This window comes from Chiloscyllium plagiosum, chromosome 11 (genome assembly GCF_004010195.1).
Source record: "Chiloscyllium plagiosum isolate BGI_BamShark_2017 chromosome 11, ASM401019v2, whole genome shotgun sequence".
NCBI classification, from domain to species: Eukaryota; Metazoa; Chordata; class Chondrichthyes; order Orectolobiformes; family Hemiscylliidae; genus Chiloscyllium; species Chiloscyllium plagiosum.
In genome coordinates, this window is record NC_057720.1 from 2,708,589 (window position 1) to 2,730,573 (window position 21,985).

At 43.1% G+C, this 21,985-nt stretch overlaps 1 protein-coding gene across 3 annotated transcripts in view; it reads left to right on the forward strand.

Annotated features, from left to right (window-relative positions):
* The window catches only part of LOC122554101 (collagen alpha-1(XXIV) chain), a 461,503-nt gene that overhangs the window by 178,172 nt on the left and 261,346 nt on the right, over nt 1-21,985 (forward strand). For all 3 annotated transcript variants that reach the window (XM_043698575.1, XM_043698576.1, XM_043698577.1), the window contains 2 exons: nt 1,100-1,153; nt 19,721-19,765. In XM_043698575.1, the coding sequence (XP_043554510.1) occupies nt 1,100-1,153; nt 19,721-19,765 (99 nt within the window). The remainder of the gene's footprint in view (nt 1-1,099; nt 1,154-19,720; nt 19,766-21,985) is intronic.

Below are 21,985 nucleotides of genomic sequence, written 5' to 3' on the forward strand. Positions count from 1 at the left end.
CATCCCGTCTCCCTCCCTGTCTCCCCTCCCCATCTCCCCTCTCCCACTCCATCTCCCCTTCCCATCTCCCTCCCTCTCTCCACCCACCATCCCGTTTCCCTCCACATCTTCCTCTACGTCTCCCATGAACACATAAAATATTATTTTGTTCATCGTTCCCAATGAAGGAGGAGGGAACACTGCTCTCACGTAATCTCCCGAGGAACAATAACCCTGTAGAAAGTGTGGTTTGACATGCTGTTTCAATTTTAACTCATTCAGACTGTGATACGAAATCTTGTTTGACCTGATTTCTCAGGGGTCTCTCATTGTTTAGTCAGTCTTCCTGTAGATGAATCTAGAAGCTCCTTACCAGCACACAGAAGATGTGCTCACCTGAATTATAGGAAGAGTAGGCCATTCAGCCCTTCCACACCTGCTCTGCCATTCATGGCTGATCTGAATGTAGCTTCTTCTTACATTCCTGCCTGCCCTTGGGAAATATGAGCCCATTCAAATGGGGTGGGGGCAGAAGGAAGGGGAGGTCTCTCAAAGACTTCACAGCAAACTGCTGAGGTTTTACCTTGGGAAAGTTGCCTGTGACATGAAGCTGACTCCTCTCGCTCTTTCCCTGTGTTACAGCTGACATCCTCAAACCTTGCAAACTGGTGGGTAACAGCCAGTGTCTCGAGGGGAGGGGGAACAGATGGGTGATGGGAACAACTTCGCATTGTGTCAAACCCAATGGGGAGTATGGATTACAATGAGATCTACGCTCTCATTCTGCCCAGAACAGAGAAGGCAGGAGAAGACCAAAGGTGTTCAACCGAGCACAAAATCATACAACCCGAATAGCGGCTGTTCAGCCCATTGTGCATATTCTAGCTCTTTGGACAAGTTGTCCAATTTACCCCCCTCCTCTTGCTTTATTTCCAATTACCCTGTAACTTTTTCCCTGATATGTTCTCTGAAGTCAGTGTGTTATATAAACCTTCAGCACACACCAACCAGAAGTGATAGTGGAATTCCCTGAAAGTATAAAATATTTAGTTTGACACTTTTGCGTCTCATCTTGTGATTTCTCTCCCTCTCTTTCTCTCTCTCTCTCTCTCACACACAGGGGGAACCAGGTCCCATCGGTCCAGTTGGCCCTCCTGGTCCATCAGGTCAAAAGGTAATAAACTGTTTTTTTGTTCATGAAATATTTTCATCGAGAGTGTGCATTCAAAAACAAACAAAAAACCAAAATATTGGAATGTTTTGAGCCTGGCTTCTTTTGTATATCCGGTGAATTTTAACACAGTGTTGTCTTGCAGATAGTGAGTTTTGCTTGCTAAAAGACAGAAAAGTTGAATTTCAACAGGCGATCCTAACCTGCTCAGGGAATTTAAAATGCCAGTGAGCAATGTCATTGTACAGCAATAATTTGAAGTCTGTCCTGGGGATGTATCTGAAATAAGCAACATTTCCACTTTCAATACATGGCATTCCATTGATGGCACCAGGATCTGTCTGTGACTCTAACCATCTCCTGGTTGAATTTCCATTATCTTCACCTTCATAATTCCAAAACCTTGCAGCCTTCTTCCTTATATCCCTCCAGTCCCAGCCACCCATCACTGTCCTGTTCTCAGTAACTGACCTTAGGTGGCATGGTGGCTCAGTGGTTAGTACTGCTGCCTCACAGAACCAGGGTTCAAGTCCCACCTCGGGTGACTGTCTGTGTGGAGCTTGCACAGTCTCCCCGTGTCTGCGTGGGTTTCTTCCAGGTGCTCCGGTTTCCTCTCACAATCCAAAAATATGTAGGTCAGCTGAATTGGCTATTCTAAATTGCCCGTAGTGTGAGGTGCGTTAGTTGGGGTAAAATATATTGTAGGGGAATGGGTCTGGGTGGGTTACTCTTTGGCGGGTTGGTGTGGACTTGTTGGGCTGAATGACCTATTTCCAAACTGTAGGGGACCTAATCTAATCCTTGTTTTCAGATCCAACCACCTCTGGGATGTCTGTGCTGTATTAATTCCAGCCTTGAGCTTGGTTCTCATTGCTCCACCATTGGCGGCTGAGCTATTGAGCTGCCTAATTCCTAAATCTTTTGAATTCTCTCCCTGGGCCTCTCTCTCACAGGCCGAGAAAGGGATTAAAAGGGAATCCTGGCCTTCATAGATTGTCTTACAGGCAATAAGGACAAGGAAGTTATGACAAGCCTTTTTAAACTACTGCTTCAGCCTTGGCTGGTGTCTGGACCTTCGACATGGCTGAGGAAAGATTTACAAGAATGATGAGGAACTCCCACTCCAGCGCTGGTGAAGAGTCACCTAGACTTGAAACACTAACTTGCTGTCCCTGCCTGGATGCTGTCTGACCCACTGTAAGCTCCAGCATTTGTTGCTTTCAGCTTTGGCAGTGATTGTTAAATCTGCATCGTTCTCTTTGGAGAAGGTAGAGAGGACACTAGTTCAGGGTGGTCAAAATCAGTGCTGGGAAAAAGCCCAAAGAGAGGAGACTCTTTGCTTTAATATTGTTTCTGAGTGCAGGTTTCCTAAGGGAACCACAAGGTAAGGTTGTGTCTCCTCAACATCGTGCCTTCTACCCTTACAGACTGTAGTATCTTGACTGATACTGGGCATTGAGTCATTGAACCACAGAAACATATATCCATAAGGCAAAGTATGCAAGGCAGAGGCAGATTAGTGCCAATTATGGATAGGTCACGGCTGGAGAACTATGTATCGTTGTAGTGCCACAGTTTGAGGAGAAAGTGAGGTCTGCAGATGCTGGAGATCAGAGCTGGAAATGTGTTGCTGGAAAAGCGCAGCAGGTCAGGCAGCATCCAGGGAACAGGAGAATCGACATTTCGGGCATAAGCCCTTCTTCAGGAATTACAGTTTGCCACAGTTTGCTTTGGGTTGAGAGTAGTCTCAGTTCACTAAGACTCCAGGAGGTAGATTATGAGGAGACATTAAATAATGAGGTTTGAATACCCTAGAATATACAAGGTTCTAAAGGAGTTGCTAATGACAGGGGGGACAGCAACAGCCCTGTCAGCTAGCATGTGCCACTTTGATGCTCACCATGATAGTGGCTTGATGACATTGGCTAATACCAAAAACACCTGTGTATAAATCTTCATTCATGGGATGAGGGTATTGCTGATTGGTCCAGTATTTATTGCCTATCCCTCACTGCCCTTGAGAAGAGAGACCGAGGGTTTCAGACATGTAGATCTGTGAAAGTTTTATCATAGGTAGACAAGGAGAGTAAGGAGTTTAGCACACTTGTGTTCATTGTGCGGACAATTGACTATAGGAGTTGGGACGTCACATTGAGATTGTACAGGACATTGTTGAGTCCTCTTCTGGAGTATTGTGTCCAGTTCTGGTTGCTGTTATTGGAAGGATATGATTAAATTGGAGAGATTTGAGAAAATATTGAACAGGATGTTGCAGGGGCTGGAGGGTTTGCGTTATGAGGAGAGGATAGATAAGCTGGAACGTTTCTCACTGGAATGAGCAAAGTTTCCACTTTCAATACAGGCTGGTACAGAAGGTGAAGTCACATAAGATCTGTGGTGAGATGGTATAAGTTGGATTCAGAATTGACTGAGTCATAGATTGTAGTCATAGAAGGCTGATTTTCTGACTGGGGATCTGTGACCAATGGTGGGACATATAAATGATTTGAAGGAGAATGCAGGTGGCCTGATTCTTAAGTTTGCAGATGACACAAAGATTGGGGTTGGCTGCCAGGAGGATTGTTAGGATACAGCAGGATACAGGTAGGCTGGAGACTTGGGTGGAGAAATGGCAGATGGAGTTTAATCCGGACAAATGTGAGGTGATGCATTTTGAAAGATCTAATGCAGGAGGGAAGTATAGAATAAATGGCAGAACTTCATCAGAAATGAAGGGCTTATGCTCAAAATGTCGATTCTCCTGCTCCTTGGACGCTGCCTGACCTGCTATGTTTTTCCAGCACCACACTTTCGACTCTGATCTCCAGCATCTGCAGTCCTCACTTTCTCCTAGAAAAACTGGCAAGTCATGTTGCAGCTGTACAGAACTTTAGTTAGGCCACATTTGGAGTATTGTGTACAGTTCTGGTCGCCACATTTCCAGAAGGATTTGGAGCGGGCACAGAAATGGATAACCAGGATATTGCTTTCAAAGGTATTAGCTACAGGAAGAGATTGGAGAAACTTGGCTTGTTTTCACGGGAACATCAAAGGATGAGGGGCAGCCTGATAGATGTTTACGAAGATTTGAGAGACATGGATAGAACGGACAGAGTCTTTTACCTAGGGTAGAAATGTCATTTACTAGAGGCAATATGTTTAAGTAAATTTAAAGGCGATATGAGAGGGAAGGTGTTTATGCAGAGGGTGGTAAGTGGCTGGAACGTGCTGCCTGAGGCAGTGGTGGAGGTTAATATTATGGCTGTACCAGACATTGGTAAGGCCACATTTGGAGTACTGCATACAATTCTGGTCACCCTGCTATAGGAAGGATGTTATTAAACTGGAAAGGGTGCAAAAAAGATTGACAAGGATGTTATCGAGACTGGAGAGTTTGAGCAAGACGGTGAGGCTGGCTAGGCTGAGTCGATTTTCCTTGGAGCGTCAGAGGCTGAGGGGTGACCTTACATACGTTTTGTAAAATCATGAGGGGCACGGATAGATTAAATGAACAAGGGTTTTTTTCTCAAGCTAGGAAAGTCCAAATCAAGAGGGCATAGGTGTAGGGTGAGAGGGGAAAGATTTAAAAGGGACATGAGAGGTAACTTTTTCACACAGCAGGTGGTGCATATATGGAACTAGATGGCAGAGGAACTGAGAGAGGGTGGCACTGTGGCTCAGGGATTAGCACTATGCCTCCCAGCGCCAGGAACGTGGGTTTGATTCCAGCTTTGGGTGACTGTCTGTGTGGAGTTTGCACATTCTCCCCGTGTCTGCGTGGGTTTCCTCTGGGTGCTCCGGTTTCCTCCCACAGTCCAAAGATGTGCAGGTTAGGTGAATTGGCCATGCTAAATCACCTATAGTGTAGGTTAGGTGTATTACTTAGGGGTAAGTGTAGGGAAATAGGTCTGGATGGATGTTCCATCAGAGGGTAAACCCTCCTGCTTAATTTAAATCAGCAACACAGAAAAGATTTATCCTGTGCAGTAATATGTGAAAATTCAAGAGACCAAAAACTATTTAAAGTAAAAATTAACAACTTTATTTCTTAAAAGTATAACAGATAATAATCAATTAACGACTATTCACAACTCCTTCCTCTAACCTATCTTTTACTTTCCCTTCTACAATACTAATCTGATAAAACTCCTTATTAAGGTTTACCAAAATTCAAATTTTCAAAACGAGCCAGATGTTGAATCTTCTCTTTATATCTTCCTTTGTCTTAGATTCATAGAGTCACAGAGATGTACAGCATGGAAACAGACCCTTCAGTCCAAGCCAACCAGATATCCCAACCCAATCTCGTCCCACTTGCCAGTACCCGGCCCATATCCCTCCAAACCCTTCCTATTCGTATACCATCCAGATGCCTTTTAAATGTTGCAATTGTACCAGCCTCCACCCCCACTTCCTCTGGCAGCTCATTCCATACACGTACCACCCTCTGTGTGAAAAAGTTGCCCCTTAAGTGTCTTTTATATCTTTCCCCTCTCATCCTAAACCTCTAGTTTTGGACTCCCCCATCCCAGGGGAAAACCTTGTCTATTTACCCTATCCATGCCCCTCATGATTTTATAAACCTCTCAGGTCACCTCCTTATCCTCCGATGCTCCAGGGAAATTAGCCCCAGCCTATTCAGGCTGTCCCCATAGCTCAAATCCTCCAACACTGGCAATATCCTTATTAATCTTTTCTGGACCCTTTCAAGTTTCACAACATCTTTCCAATAAGAAGGAAACGAGAATTTGCATGCAATATTCCAACAGTGGCCTAACCAATGTCCTGTACAGCCACAACATTGGCCTAACCAATGTCCTGTACAGCCACAACATGACCTCCCAACTCCTGTACTCAATACTCTAACCAATAAAGGAAAGCATACCAAATGCTGCCTTCACTATCCTATCTACCTGTGACTCCACTTTCAAGGAGCTATGAACCTGCACTCCAAGGTCTCTTTGTTCAGCAACACTCCCTAGGACCTTACCATTCTTTTCTTCTTCTTCGGGATTTCTGTTTCACAGGTTACTGATCAATAAAGGTACCTTTAAAAGAGCTATTCTCTGGGCAGTCTGCAGATGCTGGTGGCTTGTCAGTTCTCCTCCTAACGGTTCAATTTTCCCCGGTCTTATACCCCTAAGCATTGGATTGTGTCATTGGCTTTTAAGATTGTCAATATATTAAATTCATACTTGGAGTTTGCTATTTTTCAGGGTATAATTTCAACTGATTGGCTAATTCAAACTTGTTTTGTCATCTCCAGGCACCCAGCTAATCGAGTTGTTTGATCAAATGTTACATTGTATCTTGATCAGAACACTTGGTGCTGTCAGGTAGTTCTGCTAGATTTTAACTCTCTTAAAGGTACATTTCACCCACATTTTCATAACACCTCCCCCCTTAAGAAAAAATGAACCATCAGAATGAAAAGATGTCTTCTTTTTTTCTATTCTTCAAACACATTACCGAAACATACCGACCTTTAATCTAAGTTCACTTTAACTTCTTCCCATATAACTATATAAATTAAGTAGATACAAATCTCATCTAAACTTTATCAGTTAAACACGTGATAATGCATCTGTGATTACATTCTTATGACCTACAACATGTATGATTTTTAAATTAAAAGTCTATAACATAAGACTCCAACAAAATAGTCTCATATTCTTGTCTTTAAAGCATTCTAAGTATGTAGGAGAATTGTGATTCGTGTACACAACCGTCCCCGATACGTTGTTCTTGACATACATGTTAAAATGGCCTGTACCAAACTCAGTCGTTCCTTTTCGATTGTGGAGTATTTCCTCTGGTGGATGCTGACTTTCTTTGAAAAGTAACCACCTGGCAGTTCAATCCTATCATCATCTTCCTGTAGCAGTACAGCTCCAACTCCTACGTCAACAGCATCAATGGCGGCTTTAAAAAGGTTTTGAAAAGTTTGGTGTAGCTAAAACTGGTTTGGTGGTTAATATGGTTTTCAAATGGCCAAATTCCTCCTGGCATTGTTCTGTCCACCGAAACTTTGTATTCTTCTTCAGCAAATCGGTTAATGGTGCCATTGCTGAAGTTTGGAACAAACTTCCGATAGAATCCGATGAGTCCTAAGAATCGAAGCACCTCTTTCTTCGAGGTTGGTCATGGAAATTCCTCGATGGTCTTTGTCTTTTCATTCCGCAGGGTCAACTTTCCATGACCGATGTTATGTCACCTCTGCTTTCACAAATTCCGTTTTATTTAAGTATATCACCAGTTTTGCTTCTCGAAGTCATTCAAAGAGCCCTGCCAACTGTACCATGTGATCTTTCCAGGACTTACTAAAGATCACGACATCGTCCAAATAGACAGCACAGTTTGTAAACCCAGCCACAACTCTGTTCATGAGTCTTTGGAATGTTGGGGGGTGCATTCTTCACTCCAAAGGCATCACTTTAAACTGATATAGCCCATTTGGGGTTACAAATGCAGAACTTACTTTCACCGTCTCTGATAAAGGCACTTGCCAGTAACCAAGCATTAAGTGCAACTTGGTGATGTAACTGGCTTGTCCGACTTTCTTGATACAGTCCCCCAATCTCGGAATTGGATATGAGTCCGATTTTATAACAGCATTGACCTTCCGATAATCCATGCAGAAACATTGAGTCCTGTCTGGTTTGAGAACTAAGACGATCGGCGAACTCCACTCGCTCTGGCTCGGTTCGATGATGTCCTCATTGAGCATGGCCTCCACCCCCATCTACACCTGTCTGACTTTGAAAGGATTGAGCCGAGAGGGGTGTTGTTGTATCAGAGCAGTATTCCCTATGTCTACTTCATGTATAATAGCATTCGTCCTCCCCATCTGATTCTTACATATGTCCTTATTCTGCAGTAACAAGTCTTTCAACTGCATTCTATGCTCCTGAGACAGATACCTTACTAACCTATCCCACTCCTCAAGGACTTCTTCATTTTTAAATCTATTTTGAGGCACATCAAAATCCACATCCTCTGGATTTGATTCCTCACTCTGCGGGGCAGTAACTAACACCTGTCTCTCCAGTTCTTTCTCTCTAGTATAATACGGTTTCAACATGTTCACATAACATACACGATACCTTTTTTTCTATCTGGCATCTTTACTAGATAGTTCACCTGACTCAACGTTTTCTCAGTTTGATAGGGACCATTAAACCTGGCTTTGAAGGGATCTCCTATCACTGGTAACAGTACTAACACGTCATCCCCTTGGGAAAACGCCCAAGTCTCAGAGCTTTTATCTGCCACCTGCTTCATTCTACACTGTGCCCTCTTTAGGTGCTGTTTAGCTAACTCACCAATTCGATTTAATCTCTCCCTCACCTCCAATACATAATCTAAGTGTGAAATCTCTGGCATTGGTCCTGTCAATTTGTCTTTAATTAATTTCAAAGGGCCTCTCAGTCAAAACTGAACATTAACTCGAAAGGAGTGAACTGAGTAGATTCATTTGTTGCATCTCTAATGGTAAACAATACGAATGGGATACCTTTATCCCAATCATTCAGGTAATCCTGACAGTATGCTCCCAAAATGATCTTCAAGATCTGATGCCATCTTTCTAAAGCTCCCTGGGATTCAGGATGATATGCACTGGATTTAAAGTGCTGTATACCTGAGCTATCCATAACCTCCTTGAACAGCCTAGCAGTAAAATGTGACCCTTGGTCCAACTGAATCTCTCTGGGTAGCCCATACCATGTGAAGAAAGTTACTACCCTTTTTGCTTTGATACTCCATAGTGGAATTGCCTCTGGAGATCTGGTAGACACATCCATTATGGTTAACCAGTGCTGGTTCCCATTTGTAGTTCTCAGGAGGGGATCTACACAATCAATTATGACCCACGTGAACGGGTCTTCAAATGCAGGAATTGGCAGCAAAGGTGCTGGTTTTATTTCCGACTGTGGCTAATCCTACAATTTGGCATGTATGACAGATAGAACAAAAGTTAAAAACATCCTTGTGCATTCCAGGCCAATAAAAATGTTTTTGAATCTTAACCTGAATCTTTCATACTCCTAGGTGACCTCCTACAGGTAGCTCATGTGCTACCGTAACACTTCCTGTCTGTATGCTACTGGCAACACAATCTGGTGCACTTCAGCCCATTTCTCCTCTGCACTAACCTGCCGTGGTCTCCATTTCCACCTTAGGATTCTATCTTTCAGATAAGAACCTTCTGGAATATTCTCTGCCTCCTTTTCAGAGTACACATCCACAGATATATCTTTTATCATCTTGTCTTGCTTTTACAAGTTCCTTAGTCTTTCAGGACTAAACACTTCTGTCTGACCCTCTGCCTGTTCAGATTTCTTCTACACCATTACGTCAAACAGAGTGTCTGTTAACTGAACCTCAATTCCTTCATCTTTCCCTTTTCACTTTGCGACTTAGGATAGGGGGATCTGCTTACCACACAGTGTGGGGAAATACCAGGATATTTCTGTTTTATTGCTCAGTTTTTTAGTCTTCCTTGGGCTTCTCCACAACAAGAGGTGTCACTCCCATCTTGGATCCTGTGAAATCATTTCCAAGAACAAACTGAATTCCTGGAACTGACAGTTGATCAATCATTCCTCCTGTAACTTTCCCAGTCTTGAGTTGGCATTCCAACTTGATCTTACATAGGGGAACGCTAAATTTCTGCCCATCTATCCCACAGATTAGATAACAGATCAGATAGATCTCTCGGATAACAGATCAGAAAGAGTGTTAATTCGCTCATCCCTTACTATCAGTGACTGGTTAGATCCTGTATCTCTCAAAATTCTAACCTCTTGTCCTTCTCCCCCTGTTCTTTCTGAGTAAACGTTACCTACAGAGGTGAATTCTCTGTAGAGATCAGGTAGTAACTCCATACCCAGCCCCTGTCCAGGCTGTGCACTCTCCTGCAGCTCCTTTACTACCTTCACTAACGCCACTGGCTGAGCTTATTTTATCACATCTTTTCCCACAATGCCTTTCTTTAACGACTAGGACTGTGACTTTACATGTCCCACTTTACCCCAGTGGAAACACCTGAGGCCTTTCACCTCCTTTCCATCCTTTTGGGCTTCGTTTTTATCCTGTGGTAAATTCTTACCAGTGATTGCTACTCTTGGTTTCGTAGTGTAGGATCTCCCCTTCTCCCAACTTCTATCCCTCACAGGACGAAATTCTGGCCAGAAGCTTGTCTTATGCGCCAACATGTACTCATCTGCTAATTCTGCTGCCGTTCTTCCTGGACTTTCTGTTCCTCCACGTGAATTCTTACCATCTTTGGAAGTGAGGTTTTAAACTCCTCCAGCAGAGAAATCTCTTTTAGAGCCTCAGGGTCTTCGCTATTTTAAAGCCCGCATCTATTGATCAAAATGACTATGTTTAATGTTTGTGAACTCAACATAAGTCTGACCTGGTTCCTTCTTTATGTTTCTGAACCGCTGTCTACATGCCTCTGGTACCAATTCATAAGCACTTAAAATAGCCTGTTTAGCCTCTTCATAATCTCTTGACCCCTCATCTGACAGCACAGCAAATACCTCACTGGCTCTGCCTTCCAGTCTAGTCTGAAATAGCATTACCCATAAATCCTAGGATCATTCCATCTGCCGAGCCAAATTAAATTAAATTTCAAATTAAATAAAGAAACCTTCAACATCTTTCTCATCAAACTGTGGCAGAGTTTTGACATATTTGTATCTATCTCTACCTTCTCTTTTAATTTCCATCCTGTTAATTTGACTTTGTGACTAAATCGCATCTTCTCAAGTTCAAATTCTCTCTCTTTTTGTCTCTTCCTTTCTTCTCTCTCTCTTTGCTCAGCCAAGAACCTTCTCTCTCTCTTTTTCCTCTCTCTTTGTTTATCTTCTAACTCCATTTTCCTCAATTGTAATTTAAGTTTTTCTACCTCGCCTGCACTTGTCTGTTTCTCTGGCATACCTAAGTGTTTGAGTAATTCCCTTACAATTACAGCTTTACTTTTCCCTTGATTAAACCCAAATCTAATTTCTTTGCTAATTCTAGAAGTATGGCCTTTTTCTTTCCTTCTAAACTGCCTTGGTAAGTTTGAGAATCATCTTCAAATCCCAAAACCTCTTTAGCAATTTTAAGAGCCACTTCTCCCACTTTTAATTTAATCAACCACAAGTCACCAAAATTAAACAAATTGCCTCACCTAAGTTTTATTTAAAGATTTAGGACACTAGCTTACAAGTGTTTAAATCTACTGGGATCGTATCTGTTCAAATCTGTCCAAATCTCAGACTGGATCTGTCTAAACCTGTCTAATCATGGACATGAAACCCCAAACTGTTAGGTGCTGGGGTAAACCCTCCTGCTTAATTTAAAACTGCAACACAGAAAAGAGTTTCCCTGTGCAGTAATCTGTGAAAATTCAAGAGGCCAAGAACTGTTTAAAGTCAAAAATTAACAACTTTATTTCTTAAAGTATAACAGAGAATAATCACCTGACAATTATTCACAACTCCTTCCTTTAACCTATCTTTTACTTTCCCTTCTACAATACTAGCCCAATAAAACCCCCGATTAAGATTTACCAAAATTCAAATTTTCAAAACCAGCCAGATGTCGAATCCTCTCTTTATATCTTTCTCTGTCTTCTTTTCTTCTTCTTAGGGATTTCTGTTTCACAGGTTACTGATCAATAAAGGTACCTTTAAGAGAGCTATTCTCTGGGCTGTCTGCAGATGCTGATGGCTTGGCAGTTCTCCTCTTAACTGTTCAATGTTTCCTAGTCTTATGCCTCCAAAGCATCGGATTGTGCCATTGGTTTTTAATGTTGGCAATATACTCAATTCAAACTTGATTGGAGTTTGGTATTTTTCGGGATATAATTTAAACTGATTGGCCTAATCTGAATTTGTTTTGTCATCTCCAAGCAACCAGCTAATTGAATTTTCAACCAAATGTTATATTATACCTTGATCAGAACACTTGGTGCTGTGTCAGGTGGTTCTACTAGCTTTTAACTCTCTTAAAGGTACAATATGTCCACATCTTCATAACAGTGGATTACTCTTTGGAGGGTCAGTGTGGACTTGTTGGGCCAGATGGCCTGTTTCCACACTGTAGGGATTCTGTGATTCCATGAGGTGAGTACAATGACAACATTTAAAAGATATTTGGACGGTACAGGGTTAGAAAAGATAAGAGAGACAGGGGACAAATGCAGACAAATGGGACTGGTTCAGTTTGAGAAACTTGGAGGAGTGAACCAAGGGTTCTGTTTCTGTATTACATGGCTCTGTGACTCTACAACAGCAATGTTTAACAGGCACCTTGACAGATATATAACTAGGCAGGGAATAGAGGGATTTGGACCATCTAGAGGCAAAGGTTAGTTTCAAAAGGCACCAGTGTACTCTCGTTGGGCCAAAGGGCCTGTTCCTGTGCTGTTCTGTTCCGAGTGCAAGATGAGAAGCTTTGAGATTATTTTCAGCAAAATTCAAATGATATTCCAGCAAATAACTAAATGGAAGTGTCTTCCTGCATATTTCTTCATCATGCCTTACTCTTTACCATTTGCTTGAAAACTAAATAAAGTTTCTGTTGAATATTTATCAAAGTGATAATCTTTGACATTTAATTTGTGACAAAGTTCACTGCTGCATGATATGCCCACATCTCATTTTGAGTGAGACATAAGGAAGCAACTATTCTTTAGGCCTTGATGATATGTTGATTAAATATACAGCGAAATAATTGTTGTTCAGGGATCATTAGTCAGACATTGCCTTCTGTGTCACAAACTCTGTTCCAATGTCACCAACTCTATCTCATTTCCTGGCTCCTGTCTTCAAGGGGCTCAGTGTCTAATTCATACTTGATGCTGTTCAGTGGAATATTTCCCAGGCTCATTGCTGGAATGAGTGAGTTGTTTTATGGGGGAAGGTTGTACAGACAGAGTCTGTCAATGTAACTGGAGTTTAGAATAGTCAGAGGTGAATTTATGGAAATATCTAGTATCCTGAGGGGTGATGACAGGATGGGTGTGGAGAGAATGTTTCCTTTTGGGGGGGAATCTAGAAAGCGCTGTTTAGGAAGCAGGAGTTGTCCATTTAAGGCAGAGATGAGGAGAATTGCTTTCTAACAGAGAGTCATGCGTGTTTCAAACACTGCTTCCACCACCTTTGAGCACGAGAGAGTTTGACTATTTTTATGATGAAGGTGGACATATTCTAGCTAAGCTTGGAGGCTGTCATAACTCAGGACTCCTGACTGGAAAGGATTATTTATTGTTGAGCACCATAATAGAGCTACCACTCATGGTGTACATAGACTAATCCCAACCCGGGCCAGACATGCTGCAGATCCATCCCTGGGTCTGCTTTGTAAAGGGCTCATTTTATGAGGTGAATGGGCAATTCGAGTCTGCTCTGCCATTCAGTGAGTTCATGGCTGATCTGGTAATTCTCAATTCCATTTTCCTGCCTTTCCCCCATAACCCTTGAACCCCTTACAGATTAAAAATCTGTCTATCTTAGCCTTGAAAATATTTAATGATCCAGCCCAACAGCCTTCTGTGGTAACCAAGCCCACAGATTCACTCCCCACTAAGTGAAGAAATTCCTCCTCATGAATGCTACCCCTCACTGCACCCTTTGGCCCTAGTCTCTCCCACACGGGGAAACAACCTTTCCACATCGATCTTGTTAAGTCCCCTAAGAATTTTAATAAAGTTACCTCTCGTGGGTACTGGCCCAACATACTCAATCTCTCCTCAAAGGACATTCAGAGTCAAAGTGTGTGTGGTGCTAGAAAAGCACAGCAGGTCAGGCAGCATCTGAGTAGCAGGAGAGTCGACATTTGAGGCATAAGTCCTTCATCAGGAAATAGCCTCATTCCTGATGAAGAGCTTATGCCCAAAATGTCAACTCTCCTGTTCCTCAGATGCTACCTGACCTGCTGTGCTTTTCCAGCACCACGCACTCTTTGACTCTGATCTTCCGCACCCGCAATCATCACTTTCACAAAGGATATTCTCTCCATCCACAGAATCAGCTGAGTGAACCCTCAATGACAGTATATCTCTTCACAAACAAGAACACAGATTGCTGGAAAAACTCAGCAGGTCTGGCAGTATCTGTGCAGAGAAATCAGAGTGAACACTTCAGGCCCGGTGACCCTTCCTCAGAACTTTACCAAAGTTTGGTATATCTCATATTGGATAAGTTACCCAAAACTGTTCACAGTATTCCGCTGCCTTGTACAGATTTAGCAAAACTTCCTTATGTTTATATTCCATTCCCTTTGAAATCAAGGCCAACATTCCATTTGCCTTCCCTGTTACCCACTGAAGTTGGATGTTAGGTATTAGTGACTTCTACTGAAGACTCCCAAATCCCCCTTCAACACCCTTCACTAGCCTAGACCCTTCAACCTAATCCCATCGCTGTAATCGCCTTGTCCCTGGAACCGTTCTTGTAAACCTCCTCTGATTCCTTGTTCCCTCCTCAAAGTATGGTGACCAGAGCTGGATGCAATACCGTAGTTGTGCTTTGGCTAGTGTTTTACTAAGGTTTAGTATTAACTTCAGAAACAAAAACAGAAATTGTTGGGGAAACTCAGCAGGTCTGGTAGCATCGGTGAAGAGGAAGCAGAGTTTGTGTTTTGAGTTCAGTGATCCTTCTTCAGAACAGACAGAGCCTTCCACACATACTGCCAGACCTGCTAAGTTTCTCCAACAATGTCTGTTTTTGTTTCTGATTTCCAACAGCTGTGGTTCTTTGTTGTTTTCAGTTCAGTGTTAACTTCCCTGACTTTATTTGTCAAGCTCCTTGGTTGAGGGATCTGGTGCTTCATCGCTCCAAACTGCAAACAAATAAACTAATTAACATCAGAGGTAGGCCATTCAGCTGGCCAAGCACATTCCAACACTGGTTAAGATCAGGGCAGATGCATTCAACTATCACCATCCCACCAACCTTTCCCCCAGCACGCCCCTCCTCCCATTTATTTCTGAGCTCCCTTCCCCTTCCCCAGTCCTGATGAAGCGTCCTGACCTGAAAAATCAACATTCCTGCATCTCTGATGCTGTCTGACCTGCTGTGCTCTTCCAGCTCCACTTTAAATCGACGCTGAACATCCAGCATCTGCACCCCTCACTATCTCCAATGATATCAGAGCAGATCTGATTGTAACACAAATCCACACCTGCTCCCGAGAACCTTTCACACACTTTGTCTTCAAGAACCTATCTATCTCTGCCAAAGAATATTCAAAGGCTCTGCACCCATTGCCTTTTGAGAAAGAAAATTCCAGAGACCCACGCCCCTTTGAGGGAAAATAACCACTTTTCGTCTCCGTCTTAGATGAATAACTCTTAGTTTTTATACAGTGGCTCAATTTCTAAGTGAGCTTGTTAATTTGAAGGACATTATTAAACTAAATGTAGTCTAAATTATCTTATGGATTTGTTTTTCACTTTCTGGAGAGGTAAAAGAAGGTTTGGCGTTCAGACAAAGTGCTGGGAATACAGAGCAGGTCGGGTAGCCATTGCAGAGAGAGAAACCGACTAAGTCTTTCAGCTCAGTGGCTTTATCACAGAGCACCAGGAGTGATTTGTCAGGGCAGCAAACCAGAAGGTTAACTCCAAGGTGACAAACCGGTGATACTTCCTTTGTTTCTCTCTCACACAGGTGGGTATTTCCAGTGTTTAGTTCAGATTTGCAGCATCTGCAAGATTCTGTGATGATTGAGTATTTGCGAGGGCTGTATGTTTAGCTTCAGTGTTGGCTTTCCCTGCTTAGTTGTCCAGATAAATAATCTATGACTGAACATTTGGAGTGGGAATGCATAATGGATTGAACTGTCTCCAGCTTTTATTCCTAATTACCGAAGCCCTCTCTTTCCAGGATTCTCACTGTCACACCGAGTACTTAATAAATAAAGGAACATTGGATCGAGCTGGGGAAAGAGAACATTGAAAGAGTTCTCCACTCTTCTCACAGTGATTTCACCGACAAGATTTCCACTTGTAGGCAATCCAAAACTAGGGGCCATAAATATAAAATGTTCATTAAAATCCAATCAGGAATTCAGGAGAAACCACTTTCCTCAGAAAGTGAAGAGGAGGTGGAACTCACTCCCACAGGGAGTGGTCAAAGTGATTTAAAGTGATCTGCACATGAAGCAAGCATGATGTGGGGAAAATATTTAAGCCAGTGAGTAGTTCAGTGATGGAGTGCACTGCCCTGAATGTGGTGAAGGTTCAACTGAGGCACTGGAGGGAATTGGATGCTCATTTGGATGGAAATAGAGCACAGAGATATCGGGGAAAAAGGAGGAGATTGGCGCTATAGAATAGAAACAGCGCAGACATCAGTGATCTCCTTCTGCACTGTAATAATTCTATGATTCTGTGAATGTTTTTGATGCATTTTAGAGGAACCAAGTTAACACTACACCTCACTGAGTCGGCATACTGGAAATCAGGCCCCACTGTTTGAAAAAAGTTAAAGCATTTTAAAAGTCTACAGGATTCCCCACTTTCCCTGACTTAGGTTGAGAGAAAACATGGGCTTGATTTTGTAGTTAACAAGAATTACTATTTATTACAAGTGAATAACTCTACCTATTGGTAAATAATAATGAATTACTGGCAAAAAAAACTCTATTAATTAAAACTCCAATCCTTTTACAAGCTCCCCCTTTACGCACAGACAAGAAAAAAAGTGTAGGTGTTATGGGTGGGAGGAAAGGCTGGGAAAGCAGTTCAGTCATTCCTGGATTTAAGGGTTTGCAGAGATGGTTCATTTGCTGGTTATAACCCCACTTCCTGGTCTTCCATCTGCAGATGCTGTCACTGGTTTGGCAGGATGTACACAGTGAGGCTCACTCACATTTATAAAAGGTCTCTGACATATTAATTAAAAGTCACAGCTTATTGAAATTGCTGTAGGGGGAAAAAAAGCTGCTATTCTTCCAAGTTAAGGTGGCTTTTAGTGCAGCGAATTGAGAGGTCTGATGGTCTTCACTATGTCTTGTTCACAGCATCAAGATGTGTGATTGGTTTCCGGAGCCATTAGCAGGCAGAAGGTGTTTGTCATCAATAACTGGTCACTAGTCCACAGCGAATCAGTTGCTCGTACCAACCACAGCTGTACCTATACACAGCCCCCTGGCTCTAGCTCATCTGCGCACTGCACTTCAGTTACTGCTGGAACCAGTAGCTGTGTAAATAGTACTCACAATGAGCGTCAGGCTGTTTGTTTTCAAAACATACACCAATCCTTGGTTTTAAAACCTTTCTCGTTTCAGTCCACAATCAAAAATACAGAAAAATAAAAAGATACAGTGTCTAAAAAACAAGAGGGAGAGAGGGGGACAGATGGTTGTGATGATAGGGTGAGATGAAGCAGGGCTGAGAGAAGGCTCTTCTGAAGTAGCTATCTCAGCCTGGACTAATAGTGAGACTGTGCTGGGAAATTCTCTGTAATTGTTGGAGTTATTTGCGACTACAGACACGTGACAACTGCGTACAAGAGCACAAGGCAAGGAGATTAGGTTAAGTGTCTTCTCAGTCACTGGTCAAGCCGTCCAGTAGGAAGATTGTGGATTCCTGCATCTAGGGGAGGGTGTCAGGACCTGAGAGACAATACAAAGGAGATTTACCGGAATGCTGCTGGAGATTTCTGTTCTGGGGGAGGCTGGAGAAACTGTGAATGTTCCCTTTTGGAGCAGGGAAGGTGAAGAGGAGATCGAATCGTGTCGGTCAAAATCATGATGAGTTTTATTTGGACAAATCAGGTGAAAGTATTTCCAGTGACAGGAATGTCCAGGGGAGACAGATTGAAGGGAATTGGGAAAAGAGCCAGAGGGCAAGATGAGGATTTTCTTTTTATCTGGAATACGTTGCCTTAAAGGGTGCTACAAATTACTTCAATCATAAATTTTGAAAGAGAATTTGATAAACGCTTGACAGAGAAACCTCTTAGAGGGTGATCGGGAAAGAATAGGAAGAGAGAGCCTTATTGGATAAATCTTTCATAGGCACAGTAGGTCAAATGGCATCATTCTGTGCTGTCATTTTTAATTCTACATATTTTTGTTCAATTGTATTATGACCTTGCAGTATTTGGCAAAATATAGAGAAAGAGATTGCTTGAAAGGGTGTGTAATTCTGCTTTGAATAAATGTGCCCCTTTTTAAAATCTTCTCAGGCAAATATTTTAATTACAGAGGATATGTGAGGGTGGTACAAGGGAGGTGAGCATGCCGTAGTAGCAGGTCAATGTTGCTGCAAGCAGAGAGATTTGGGTTCAAGGTTAGCTAGATGGACGTCATAGAATAGGAGTTCTAATTGGGGCTGTTGATCTGGTCCAATCAGGGAGTCCTGGCTGACAGATATAAACAGGACTGTTGCGGGGAGTGGAGTGCATTATTTCTCCCTCCAACTCTATTTTGATTTAGTCCCTGCCCTCCCCTTCACTGTTTTGATCACACGGCATTGCCCTTTTTTTGTGAAGGGCAGTGCTTGTCACTGGCCACCCGGGTGTTTTCCTATCTTCCTGGTGGTGGAATTTGAATAAAGATTCGTGCACTTTGTGTCTTTCACTGTGTCTCACACGTATACACACACACCATGGGTGCTGGGGATAAAAAAAAAATAGAAAAAAAAATAAACAGGAGTGTTGCGGGGAGTGGAGTGCATTATTTCTCCCTCCAACTCTATTTTGATTTAGTCCCTGCCTTCCCCTTCACTGTTTTGATCACACGGCCTTGCCCTTTGATGTGAAGGGCACTGCTTGTCACTGGCCACTCGGGTGTTTTCCTATCTTCCTGGTGGTGGAAATTGAATAAAGATTCGTGCACCTTGTGTCTCTCACTGTGTCTCACACCTGCACACACACACCATGGGTGCTGGGGAACAATAAGCACTACCGCACTTAGGCGGTAGTGTGGGGGTTAATAAAAAAAAAGAAGAAAAAAAGAGAAAAAAAAGAAAAAAATGGAATAAAAGTGCCCCCCTCCAACTCTATTTTGAAGAAGAAAAAAATAAACAGGAGTGTTGTCCCTCCCCTCCCCTTCACTGTTTTGATCACACGGCCTTGCCCTTTGATGTGAAGAGCAGTGTTTGTCACTGGCCACTCGGGTGTTTTCCTATGTTCCTGGTGGTGGAATTTGAATAAAGATTCGTGCACTTTGTGTCTTTCACTGTGTCTCACACCTGCACACACACACACACCATGGGTGCTGGAGAAAAAATAAGCACTACCACACTTAGGTGGTAGTGTGGGGGTTTAATATAAAAAAAATTTTAACCAGCTGGCCAGTATTGCCCTTAGATAAAAAAAAGATAAACAGGAGTGTTTCTGTTCACTCTGAAAGCCTGCTCTGAGGGAGCTGGATCAGTGTCAAAAACTTTCCACGTGTAACTAAAGGGTCTGATGAACATTGAAAAAACAAGTGAATTAAATTTGCATCTTCAATGACTCCCTGATATTAACTACACTGTGGGATTGATTTGGGTTGTTGGCACATTGTGTTAAGTTTCACTGTCTGGTCATGAAAGACATTTCATTTTTTCTAATATTTCTCTTTCAGGGTTCCAAAGGATATCCAGGGGCACTTGGCCCTCCAGGGGAACGTGTAAGTAATGTCCTTCTCCTTCGTCCTGTCATGTGGTCACTTGTTATTTCTCAGGTGGTGGATTTTTAAGTTGCTGTTCCCCAAGCTGCTGCCCATATTCTAACTCACCCTCAGCCCTGTCTTTCGATCACTCCTTTGATCAGTGAATGGGGAAAGGCAGGCAAGTGGAGTTGAGGATTATCAGGTCAGCCGTGATCTCATTGAGTGGTGGAGAGGACTCAATGGGCTGAATGGCCTACTGCTGCTCCTATTCCTTATGGTTTAATGGTCCTGATCCAGCAGTGTCTCTGTGGGAACAATGTTAGGATCTGGCAGGTTTTTGACTGAGGTCTCCACAAGGCTCCTCAGCTGTCCTTCCCATCACCTCCACCAGGCATTGACTCTATCCCATTGCCTTCCTTCCCTTGTCCCACTGAAGGCCCAGACATGGCCAATTCAGCTCAGAGCTAGGCCATTCTCCATCCTGGCCCCCAGTAAGGAGGGATTGTCTTATGATCAAAGGTTAAACAGGTTGGGACTCTACTCCCTGGAGTTTAGAAGCATGGGCGGTGATCTCATTGAAACATATCAGATTCTTAAGGGGCTTGACAGGGTCAATGCTGAGAGAGTGCTTCCCCTCATGGGAGAGTATAGGACCTGGGGATATATTCTCAGAATAAAGGACCACTGATTTAAGTTGGAAATGAGGAGGAATTTCTTCTCTCAGATGGTTATGAGTCTTTAGAACTCCCTGTCACAGAGAGCTGTGGGGGCAGAGTCCTTGTGTATATTTAAGGTGGACAGAGAGAGATTCTCAATCAGTTGGGAAATCAAGGGTTCCAGGGAAAAGGCAGGAAATTGGATGTAAGATACTAAATGCTGGGTTTCCTCTGATAGTCCAAAGATGTGCAGGTTAGTGAATTGGCCATGGGAAATGCAGGGTTCAGTGATACATTCAGAGCCTGGGTCTGGGTAGAATGCTCCTCACAGGGTTAGTGAAAAATCAATGGCCTGTTTACATACTTTAGGGATTCTATTGAATGGTGAAGCAGGCTCGAGGGGCTGAACAGCCTCCTCCTGGAGTATGGTGTTGACCAACAGGAATAGTTCAGGGAGCTGGGAGGAACTCTGACAGACCAGGTCCCTGAGGGGAAGGTAGGGTCATGGAAGAAGAGGTGGGAGCAGTCTCTTGGCTGTCCTTACCTGGTCTGGCCTACATGTGACTCCAGACCCACAGCAAATGAAAACAGAAATGGCTTGTGAAACTCAGCAGGTTTGGCAACATCTGAGTTAACGTTTGAGTCCATTGAGCCTTTTAGATTAGATTCCCTACAGTGTGGAAACAGGCCCTTTGGCCCAACAAGTCCACACCAACCCTCCGAAGAGTAACTCACCCAGACTCATTTCCCTACATTTACCCCTGGCTAATGCACATAACACTACGGGAAATTTAGCATGGCCAATTCACCTGACCTGCACATCTTTGGACTGTGAGAGGAAACTGGAGCACCCGGAGGAAACCCACGCAGACACGGGGAGAATGTGCAAACTCCACACAGACAGTCACCCGAGGCTGGAATCGAACCCACATCCCTGGCGCTGTGAGGCAGCAGTGCTAACCATTGAACTGCCCTTCTTCAGTGCTGACTCTTAACTAGGCAATTACGGATGGAAAATAAATGCTGGCCCAGCCAGCGTTGCCCACATCCCATGGACAAACTTTTTAAAAACTCTCCCCACTCGCTGGGGAAGGACGTTGCCCTTATATTTCTGATTGGATTCATTCATGATAAGGAATCCTGCAGCAAGTAACTCACCTCCTGACTCCCCAAAGTCCTGCCCACCATCTACAAGGCACAGGTCAGGAGTGTGATAGATTATTCCCCACTTGCCTGGATGGGTGCACCTCCAACTCACCACCAGCTTCTCAAGGACAACTAGGAACAGGCAATAAATACTGTGACGCCCATGTCCATCGAGTGAGTAAAGAAATGATTATCTTTTACTTACATTCTCTATTCTGAGCTCTCAACAATTCATAACATAACATCCATATGTTCTATCAAACTTTTCCTAAAGTTAAAAACCTCTATTAATTGACCCATCATCCCTCAGGCTCTTTGCGAATGCAAATGTTGTTGCAATATGAGCCACACTGGTTTCACGTACAATTGCCATTAGGAGAAAGAACAGATTTATTTTCTTGGCAGGGATTTCAAACTCTTGCTGTTTAGCTGCTCT